The sequence below is a fragment of the Ammospiza nelsoni genome, chromosome 21, assembly GCF_027579445.1.
Source record: "Ammospiza nelsoni isolate bAmmNel1 chromosome 21, bAmmNel1.pri, whole genome shotgun sequence".
NCBI lineage: Eukaryota > Metazoa > Chordata > Aves > Passeriformes > Passerellidae > Ammospiza > Ammospiza nelsoni.
The window spans coordinates 4,842,592-4,853,938 of record NC_080653.1 but is presented as its reverse complement, the minus strand read 5'-3'; the positions used below and the strand labels follow the sequence as shown (position 1 = coordinate 4,853,938).

General features: G+C 48.6%; 1 protein-coding gene across 1 annotated transcript; it reads right to left on the bottom strand.

Moving 5' to 3' along the window:
- Positions 1–1,756: 1,756 nt before the first annotated feature.
- DHX33 (DEAH-box helicase 33) lies at positions 1,757–10,615 on the bottom strand. The gene is made up of 11 exons (XM_059486989.1): positions 10,463–10,615; positions 8,973–9,200; positions 8,192–8,362; positions 7,479–7,664; positions 6,244–6,355; positions 5,671–5,830; positions 5,210–5,298; positions 4,787–4,914; positions 4,031–4,234; positions 3,227–3,313; positions 1,757–2,216 (listed from the first exon to the last, which is right to left on the bottom strand). The coding sequence occupies exons 2-11, from the start codon at positions 9,129–9,131 to the stop codon at positions 1,908–1,910; spliced, it is 1,605 nt and encodes a 534-aa protein (XP_059342972.1). The 5' UTR covers positions 9,132–9,200; positions 10,463–10,615; the 3' UTR covers positions 1,757–1,907.
- Positions 10,616–11,347: the final 732 nt, after the last annotated feature.

Genomic DNA, 11,347 nt, shown 5'->3' with positions numbered 1-11,347 from the left:
CTCTGTCCCACCCCATCAAATGGTCACCACCCCATCAAAGGACCAGAATTTTAACTCTTTAATTCTAACAGGAGTCTGAGCACAGCACACGTAAAAGGCAGAGTCCATTCTGCACACAATAGGCACAGATTCACAGTGTTACCTTCTCATCTTTAAGCCCAGACTGCTGACAATGAACACACTCCTACAAGACCCACAAACACCAGGACTGATCCTACAATCATTTGTTCTGTGCCTCACAAACCAACAGACATAATTCAGATTTTCATCATCACTTCTTTATTCTGGAAAAAACCATATAAATCCAATCTAAATAAATACCCATCCCATTCCTTAAGGTTATAGAAAACATAGTTATTTTTAAAAAATTTAATGAATGTACAAGTTGTGAAAAACACCAATCACTTGTTTTTAAAATTTTAGAAGTTTAATAGTAATAAAATGGTTACAAAAATAGAAATATAATTAGACTAATAGTAATTTGGACAATTTGGATTAGGACAATATGAGACAACAGAAACAAAGAGTTATGGATGTCTGGGTACCTTTTTCTGGGCAGCATAAGCCCAAAAAAGGACCCACATTAACAGAGGATTAACCCTTAAAAGCAACAGCTCTTGAATATTCGTACACTTCATACATGATGCATAAATTCCATTCAAACACAGGATTCTGTCTGGTTAGTGTCAGCTTCTTCCTCTGAATCCTGATGGCTTCTTCAGGGCTGAGCAAGGCAGGAAGAAGTTTGTTTCTCCTGATAATGGAGCAATAAATTCTCTTTCTCTGAAACATTCAGGTGTCCTGTGGCTGCTATCTCAGTGCGAGTACCTCATTCCTCTCTTAAAAAACAACCCACACACATAGTTACTATTTTAACTACAAAAGTTACCTTTCAACTACAAAACTACATTTACCATACTATTAAAACATTAATACAGCACTACTAATCAACACAACAAAATACATATAGTAAATATCTGCATAGAGCTATATAATATGCACTTTTCTCTTGCATTGTGATTTCAGAGTTTAACTGAGAACCTCGGGTCCCTCCCCTGATAATTCTGTCCCAGGTGTATCAATCACCTCTCCTTTCCCTCCCTGACCTCTCCCAGCACTTTCTGTCAGTCCTGGCATTCCAGAAGGGCACTGAGTGATTGGCAGATCCAAAGGATGCCCTCCACCCCTGGGGGGCATTGGGCCATCCAGGTGTCCTTTGTCCCTTTGTCCCTCCCCTCCTGTACCTGGTTATGGCTCCCTGCCCCTTCCCTGCCCCTCTCCCTGGGGTTAAAGGAGCAGCAACCACGGGCTCAGGGAGTTCTGTTGGAGCTGGTGCTGCATTCAGAGGCCTGAGGGCCAGAATAAAGCTCTGGATCCAAACCCTCCATCAGAACTGACTCCTTTCCTTCACCATCCCCTTAAAGATTCTCTGCCAGAGGGAAACCTGAGGAGCAGCCCCTGTTATGGGGGGAAGCTCCATCCCAGCACCACCAGAGCTCCTGCAGGCCTGGACTTGTCCCCACGGGCTCAGCTGCAGCACTCAGCCAGCCTAAAGCGTCTGTGGGGTGAAACACCACACACCCAGCCAGCCCAAAGTGTCTGTGGGGTGAAACACCACACACCCAGCCAGCCAAAAGTGTCTGTGGGGTGAAACACCACACACTCAGCCAGCCAAAGTGTCTGTGGGGTGAAACACCACACACTCAGCCAGCCAAAGTGTCTGTGGGGTGAAACACCACACACCCAGCCAGCCCAAAGTGTCTGTGGGGTGAAACACCACAGTGCCGCTATTTGGTTCAGCAGCGAGGGCCAGCCAAGCTCAGTCACATCCCATCTGGCTATATTGGTATTATCCCAATACTTTTCACAAAGTCTTTCAAGGAGAACCAAAGCCAGCTGGTGCCAGGTCAGCTCTTGGCTGTCCGGAGCTTCCTGTGGAAGAATTCGGGCGCGGCCTCCAGCAGCCACTCGGCGTCCACGGGGCACAGGTCGCGCATGTAGCAGCGGCTGGTGCGCAGCAGCCCGGTGAACACCACGCAGGCGGGCTTGCACTGGAACAGCACTGAGGAGGGGTGGATGGCCACGGCCTGCTGGGAGCCCACGGTGCTGTAGGAGCCGTCCGGGAGCAGCTGGGCCGCGTTCATGAACAGGCTGTGGGCCAGGCAGCGCCGCACGGCCGCCGTGTCCCCGCGGCACGACTCCAGGGGCAGCGACAGCTGCGGGCACAAGGTGAGCATGAACAACCTGCACCCTTCAGGGGGATACTGACACAGAGGAGAAACTCTCCAGAGTAGAAATCCATTTTGATTTAGGTGAAATGTTGAGTCTGTGGTCAGAAAACATAGCTATTTAGCAATGTGTGTGTGCGCTAGGACCTGAACATCTCACTGTGTGGCTGCACAAAACATCTCTGTGGATATTATGCAAAGGTCCTTTTTGCTTCCTTACCCTGGACTATGCTAGCAGCAATTCAGACTGCTACAGTCCACTTGTACTGAAGCGTATAAAAGAAGCATTTCCAGTGAAGTTGAGGTTCTAGCCTATTAGCTTTCTGACCCAGAGTCTGTGTCACTTCTTACCCAGTCCTGACCCTTACAGTGACACTGGTTCACTTCAGAAATCCTGGGGGATTTTCCTGTGTCAGGACACTGGGGGATCACTGGGAATTCAGCTGAGTGGATGCTAGGCTAAGCCAGACTGAGAGCCAGCACAATGGATCATCACTCTCCTTCTAAAAGGGAATTAAAGGCTGACCAGGATTCACAAAGGATACCCCAGAGGGTGGCTCCCATGTCACTGCAGACTGCCAGGGGTTCAGTGGCAGCTCCCACGCTGTGACCAGCAGGAGCAGCACTGCGGGGAAGCTGCTGCCACACTGAATGCCTGACTGCATGGAGAAACCAGCCAGCACAGGCTGCCAGCTCTCTGTGGCACACACAGCACAGACCCAGCTGCATTAAAGCAGGAAAAACCCTCAGCCAAACCTGTCCTTTTCCTGACAAGTCTTCTCAGAGGTTCCCATTTCTCCTTGACTCACTAAGCCCTGCAGCTTTAAGATTTTGGGATGCAACTGCACAGTCAGGAATTTTAGCCAGCTCTTTACAGGAGAGTGAAAACAACCCCACATTTTCTCACTTGGGACTTGGTGCAAAGTAACATCAGTTTGGGGACAAACAGGAAAATACCAACAGGTGAAACAGAGAAATAGAATATGGAGGCAAGTTACCTTTACACAGATGTCCCTGAGCTGAGCTCTGACTTCTGCCATCAGCTTCATGTTCCTGCCATTGATAAAGTTCTCTCTGCACCATCCCTGCAGCAGACAGACCAGGAGTTAGAAGGGGATATTTCTTCACCCCAGGAGCATGACAGCCTTTGGATACCATGGAAAGCAGAATCCCCCCTACAATCTGCCTCAGAGAAAACATGCTGACCCTTTTCCTGGTCATATTTCTACCCCACTTTACTCCACTATGTCTAGATTCCCTCCCACACTGCTCAGAAACAGCAGGTGGTGGTTCTTTCCCCACTCAGAGCTGCCCTGCAAGAACAGCACTAGTTATCTTGCAGGGGGTGAAAACAAATCAGGTAAGAATGACAGGTGCTGCAAGGAATGGGGTGCATGAGTCCACACATCCACAAATCAATATGAGGGGTTGACAGAGTAGGATAAATCCAAATCTGCTTTTAAACATGCTCAGTGTTTTTCCAATGAATCCTGTCCCAGAGCTTGCCCATGTATTTATCATCAAATCTCAGCACCCTCCCACTCCCTTTTGATTCCAGCTGGAACCAGGGAAGGAAGAGCCCTGGCTGTGATTACAGAACTGACCCCACAAAGCTTTGCCAGAGCTGTCTGTAGGAACCTTTGTTACAGAACTTCCTCCAATTCACCAGTTGTAAAAGATGACCCCTTTTCTCTCTGATTGGAGGATGCCTGTGGCACCAGCCATGGAGGATGCAGGGGTCACTCTGCCCAAACCTCCTCACCCCACAGCTCACACAGCACTGGCAGCTCAGACCATCCCACCTTGTGCCCGTTGACGCTCTTGTAGGCCCTGTACACGTTGAGCAGGGTGAGATGATCCCCCTCACTGGAGATGAACTTCTTCCTGACAGCCTGCACCTCATCCCTCTGGGCAGGGGGGTTGTGGAGGACACTGTCCACTGACAACAGTGACACAATGGTCAGGATCTCCTCTGCACAGTGGAACTGAGGGGACATGAGGATGGCCTGCACAGACACAACAAAACTCATCTTTAGTTGACCAAATCCACTTCAGCTGGGCAGATCTTTGTGCTCCCTGGCAGCCCAGGAACTCAACCAAACATTGTTTAGGACAATCTCAAACATCTGGGCCTAGGATTGGCTGTAAATCCTCTGATGGGCTCACCAAGCAGCTGTAACAGCACCTGCCAGGCTCCTCTCTGAGACTGCTCAGTGCACAACCAGCACAGACACAGTGACTGAACCAACTACAGCAACAGACATTTCATGGACCTGCTAAACAATCCTGAAAATTGCAAGCAAATATGTCTTGTTCACCTTCAGAGGTGCCAGAGGAAAGAAATTATCTTTTAAAAACTCCTCTGAATTTTAACAACAGATGACAAGCAATCCAGCAAAAGGGCTGTAAATTATGTACAATAATGTACAGCAAATATACCAGTCCAGCTGCAAACACCCCAAATGTCACACCTTGGTCAAGGAGTTTGAAAGAGAAACATCAATGGTACAGAGATGAGTACAGGAGATTAAAAATGTTAATTTTTCTGCAGCTTTTACCTTGGAGAACTTTGGATCCAGTGGAAAGGCTGCCATTTTCTTTCCCAAGGGGGTCAGGACAAGCTGACCTTCCTTTTGGGTCACAGCTCCCAGCAGGTCCAGCTGATCAATTGCTGCTTGAATAGCATCTGCCAAAACAGGGACATTGGGCTGTGAGGCCTCCTGCCTCACATCACTGGGATGTGAAGATCAGCTGGTTCCATCACTGCCTCCCTCCTTGGCCAGAGGCACCAGTACTTTCCATTTAGAGAAATCAGGGTCCCAAATGTGGTTTATCCTCCTTTATCCAGGAGAACAAGCACCTTTCCCCATTTACTCTTCCCTTGGCAGTCAGGGCACACCTTCATGTTGTGTTGTTATGACACCTTATGGCCCAAGATCTTCCTGCTCTTTGTCCCCAAGGCTGCCTTTGTAGCCACTTACCAGGAGATGGTTTGGACATGAAGTCAAAGGTGAGCACATTGGGAATTTTCAGGGCCAGGAGCTGAAGCACCACACTGGCCAGGTTACACCTGCATAGGCAGAAAAAACAACTGAGATAATTCTTTTACTTTTTCATAAAAGCTGAGATAGAGTCTCAGGTCTGTGCTGCAGCTTGACAGAGACAAGTCTGATGCTGCTGCTGAAGCCTGATTTCCTAAATCAAGAAGAGGCAAGTCCAAACTCTGGAGGACAGTCAGAACTATTGCTTTATATGTTTGGAGACTCAGTGCTCAACTGTCCACTGAGCAAACATTTCCAAGTTTTTCTGTTTGATTCCCACACTTCAATTTTTCTCAAGTCACTCACCAGCCCCTAGATTAGTTTTGCTGCTCAGTTTTGTTGCTCAGTTCTTCTCACAGCTGTAAAAGATGTGGCAAGGAGTGTGATGGCTCTGTCCTCACCTCTGTATCTCAGGTGTTGTCATCTCCTCAAACTTCTCAAAGTCCTCCTCTGTGTAGAGCCGGTAGCAGACCCCGCTCTGCTGCCTACCTGCTCTGCCCGTGCGCTGCCAAGCCTGGGCCTTGGACACCTGCTGCACTGCCAGCACCTCCAGGCCAGTGTCTGTGCATGGAAAAACATCACCTCAGTCAGTGCCTGAGGAAGGCACAGCTTTGGAAAACACTGAGGATTAGAAGTAAAAATTCCCAGGGTTTGCCATTCAAATCCACCTCAGAGCTCACTTGGTTCAGCACAGTGAACTTCAGCACTGTGCTTCACTTGGTGAAGCACAGTGAACAACCCCATGCTGTATCCATGAAGAAAATATTCACATTTAACAGATTTTTACCCCCTCATGGCTGATACTCAAAAAAACTCCACAAAAACACCACCAAACCCCACACCCCAAACCTGGGACGTTAATTTAAACAGCATGGAGGGTGTTTGAAATCCTCTTTCAGTGGGGCTAAGGGCCTCCAGCAACTTCTACAAAGCCAAACCCAATTTTGCCCCTGTTCCTTCTCAGAACTCCTCACCAGGGCTGTACTTCTTGGCTTTGACCATGCCTGTGTCCACAACGAATTTTATGCCAGCAATGGTGATGGAGGTCTCTGCGATGTTGGTGGACAGGATCACTTTGCGACAGCCCTGGGAGGAAGGAAAATCAATCCCAGGCCCAGGCCACCTCAGAGCAGCTGCAACACAGAAATTCTGCTGCTTTTGGCCTGTGTAGGCCAAGCCCTGCCCCACATTGTGAGCACAAACTGTGCTTGCTGTGCCAGCTCTCAGAAACTAAGGTAACCTTCAGTTTCTAATCAGCTTCTAAAATATTCTTCTGCATTTGCAACAAAACACACCACCAGAACAGCTGTTCTCAATACATCTTTCAACAATTTTGGTTTCACTTCTGGCACAACATTTGTGTTCTTATTTATCTGTTGAGTAGGTAAAAAAGAGCCTGAGGCAGCATGAATTCCTTTCCTTATGGGCCTGACAAACATTCTCAGGTTTTCAGCTTACTCAGTACTTCCCCCATTAGCTGTTGTAGCTTTTTTGTGATATGGACACAAAATTCCTATGAAATGGAGGAAAGTTAAGTTCATGTGCCTTCTAATCCTTTTTTTTTATGATCCCACATGACTTACTGAATGCATCTGAATGCATCCCACATGACTTACTGAATGCATCTTAAAACCATCACAGTTGCAGTGTATTACATCTATGGAACCACTCAGCCTAAAGCTGATAGAGACTATTTGTCACTGTCATATTTTCTGCAAAAATCCCCTTGCCCAGGATTCTTCTCCTGGGAAGCTGAGAAGGCTCAGAGAAAAAGGAAAACAATATTATCTCATTTGCTTCTCCTGTGTTTTGCTGCTTTTGGAATGTGTTTAATCATTGTTTACCAACAGGTGGTTGTTTCATTGGTTTCATGTGAATTGTTTGACTTAATGATCAATCACTGTCAGGCTGTGTCGAGACTGGAAGGAGTCACAAATTTTCATTATTATCTTTGTAGCCTTTTGTAAGTGTCCTTTCTGTATTCTTTAATATAGTTTAGTATAATATTCTTTAATATAAAATAGTATCTTAAAATAATAAATTAACCTTCTGAGAACATGGAGTCAGATGCATCATTCCTCCCTTCATCTTGGAACCCCACAAACACAAGAAACTATTGATTACTATCAGTCCAGACTGCTTTAGCCTCTTAAAGGCCACATGTTTCATCCAAAGACCTATTGAAGCCAAACCCCTCCTATTCCCTCACCTCAGGGGTGGGTTTGAAGGCACGGAGCTGTTGGGAGTGGGGCAGAGAAGCATAAAGGGGCAGCACTGTCATCCGCGGGCAGCCCTCAGGGAGGTGCTGGGCAACGTCTCGGCAGGTTTTGGTCATTGCTTCAATTTCTTCCTGACCAGTCAGGAACACCAGGATGTCCTGGCATGCAGGGGCTTCCTGGAGCCAGAGGAAAAAGGAAGTTAGGAGGGTTTGGGTAGAAAAGGAGAACTGAGATTGGTAATGAGATGTGGCTCTGGCAGTCACTGAAGCAAGCTAAGAAGAAAGAGAAGACACACATGTGGTGCAAGGATGCAACAGCCAGAATTCCCAATGGATTCACCAGAGACAAAGAGTAAATCACATTTTGAGAGATCAGGTGTTAAAAGGATGGAGGAATTGCTGTGTCCTCAAATAACTGTCCATGCCAGGCAGAGAGGGCCAGCAAGCACTCAAGTACAGAGAACTCAGGTGAGGGGAACATTCAGGTTTTAGGCATGAGGTGACATTACAGAGTTTTGCTTGGCAGTCTCCCTTCAGCTCCAGCCTGGACATACAGGTCCCAAATCCCAACAGCAGCAGCAACTTCAAAGCACTAAATGCAGTTTAATGAAACAACACAACCCAGTGTTTGGCAGTCAAACATCCCAGCACAAAACACCAACCCCTGGCCCCAGAGGGACACAAACATGCAGAGACCCTCATACCTGGTGGATCTGGAAGATGGACACCAGTGCTGCCTGCAGGTAGTCACTCTGCCTCTCCTTGGTGTAGAAGATGTTGATGGGATGCTGCCGGCCCTCCAGATAGATGACAGGAGCTCCATTGAAGTACTGGGAGAACAGGTCAACATCCATGGTGGCTGACATGACAATCACCTTCAGGGAGAGCACAGCACGGGTCAGCACTGCATCTCCCACCCAGCTGGACACCAACGAGTCAGGACCAGCCAGAAGTCAGCTTCTGGATCCTGAGAACCATGCTCAGAACAGAAGAGAGTGATCTGCCCTCATTAAAGCCATCAGCTTTTTAACACAAGCAGAAAATGGTGTGACAGAATGGGCTGGTGTGTGGAACGAGATCATGCAAAGCCCCCTGCCAGACCAATGTGCTTTCACACAAATTCCTGACATGTCCACCCATCCCATGTGCAGTGCCCTACCTGGGAATGAGCATGTCCCATCAGGCAGTGCTCCTGCAGCTGGAGTGATCTCAGCAGCAGTGCCAAAACCTCCCCAGCACTCTGTCTGGGGCTTTGGTGGACAAAAGGGATCATGGTGGTGACCAGATACCTTGTTCAGAGGTGTCATATCAGGTCTACACGTCATAAGTCAGACACCCTGAACTACTGAGATTTAAAGCGACTTTTTAGGAACAGAAAAATGGTCTAAGCTGAAATCCTAAACCCTTTGCAAGGCCCCAGGAGATGCTCAGAGCAGCCAGAGCCCAGCCCCACCCGCCCTTCACCGCCATCCTGGATGAACACACTTTCAGTGGCCGCAGCCCCCGCTCCTTTCGCTTCTTCTGAGCGGCTTTGACCACCCCAAAGAGCACATCAGTGTGGATGGTCCTCTCGTGGGCCTCGTCCAGGATGGCCACGCTGTACTTGTGCAGCAGGGGGTCCCCGATGGCCTCGCGCAGCAGCATCCCGTCCGTCAGGAACCGCAGCCGCGTCTGCGCGCACGAGCAGTCGTCGAAGCGCACCGTGTAGCCAACCTGGGCGAGGGAGCGTGGGCAGCATGGGCACGCTGACTGGCATTTCACACTGCCCTCGTGCCACAGGGCAGGGCCACAAAGCCCCTGGTCACTGCACTGGACTGAGCCAAGCAGGAGCGCACGGAAAGCAGAGCAGTTTATCTGCTGTGAGCGGTTCCTCTTCCAAATGTAGTAGGCCACACAAATGACACTCCCAACATCTGTGGTTGGCTTCTTCCTAACTAGAAGGTCATGGTAAATGCCCCGCAAAGTTCAGTTTGGTTTTTCTTTCCTTTTCCCCTTCCTTTCCCCTTTCCCCTTTCCTTTTCCCTTTGCTTTCCTCCTCAAAATGATTCCAGGCTCTCCGAGGATTTTATACAGGAGAAGACCTTCTCCCCTGCCTTTCTCCCCCAGACCTGCACTAATTCAGCACTCTGCTCTCCCTGACAGTGATTTCTGACACAGGGAGCAATGGAAGAGAGCACAATATTTTTTTTGTTTTATTCATGGATCAGTATTTTTGCAAATGGAACAAGCCAGATCAAGAAGTACAAAGCTACAGAGACAGACCATGCCCACCCTGTCATGGAACAGGTAAAGAGCAATTTTTGTCCATTCATTTAATTATAGAATCACAGAATATCCTGAGCTGGAAGGAACCCACAGGGATCATCCAGCCCAGCTCCTGGCCCACCCAACAATCCCACCCTGGGCATCCCTGGAGCATTGCCCAAACTCTCCTGGAGCTCTGGCAGCCTCGGGGCTGTGCCCATTTCCTGGAGAGCCTGGGCAGTGCCAGCACCCTCTGGGGGAAACATCTTTCCCTGATATTCAACCAACACCTCTCCTGACACAGCTCCAGCTGCTCCCTCAGGTCCTGTCCCTGGTCACAGAGAGCAGAAATTGGAGCTGCCCCTCAGCAGGAAGTTGCAGACCAAATTCTCCACTTCTCCAGCTGAACAGGCCAAGTGCTCTCAGCCACTCCTATCATGTGGCCCCTCCTGACCCCTCACCATCTTCATGCTGCTCCTTTGAGCACTCCCTGACAGCTTTTACATCCTTGTTACATTGTGGAACCCAAAACCAATTATGAAATTAAGACTATATCCCCTGTGGCTGGTTATTGCCCCACCCACTGCAGCCTGACAGGGCCCCATCCCCAGAGCAGCACCAAACCAAAATGTATCTGCAGAATTATCCAAAATATTATCCAAAATGTATCTGAGGGGCGCCAGGAGCGCTGCAAATGGCGGATACAGTCTGTTAATCTGCAGATAACCTACCAGCTTGCCCAGCTCTGTCCTCTTCTCCTCAGCAACCCTGGCAGCCAGGGTGACAGCTGCCACCCTGCGGGGCTGGGTCACAGCGATGACACCGGGCTGGCCAATGCCCGCCTCGTACAGGAACTGAGGCAGCTGGGTGGTCTTCCCCGAGCCTGTTTCTCCTAGGGAATATCAAGGGAATGGAGTTTGTCCCCACACTTTTATAGCATTGTCAAACTGGGTTTTGTATGGTAACTTTTAGCCCTGTTTGAGGATGGGGAAGCTGAAGACAGAGAGGGAAAGTCCCACCACAAAGCAGTGGCAGGCCAGAGATGGCACCCAACGCCCTCCTCGCCCACCTCTGCAGAGCTCCAGCCACACTCTGGTTCACAAACCCACTCCAGCCTCTCTGCAGGTGAAGTGTCTGTGCTGTGACACTAACAGGAGTGACACACTAAGCATTTTTCACTTAATTACAATAAATGCTGTGTCTTTACTAGGTGGGAAGTTGTACATCTTCAGCTCCTGAAAAGTCTAACAAAAAGCTTTTTCGTTTGCAGAACAGAAAAATATAATCAAATCAGTGAAAGCATAATAAAATCAGTGAAAATGTAAGCGAGGAGAGTCTTCAGAAAAGGAGAGTTTGGCCACTTAGCTTTAACTGAACTCAGGCAGACAGCGAAAGGAGGGAAATCCTTTAACCTGCTCCATAAAACAATAAAATCAGTGAAAACGTAAGTGAAGAGAGTCTTCAGAAGAGGAGAGTTTAGCCACCCAGCTTTGACTGAACTCAAGCAGACAGCGAAAGGAGGGAAATCCTTTAACCTGCTCCACAGAAACCCCGGCTGCCAAAGCACAGCGATCATTGCCGGCTCACCACACTTCAGATTTACACCCAGGCCGTTT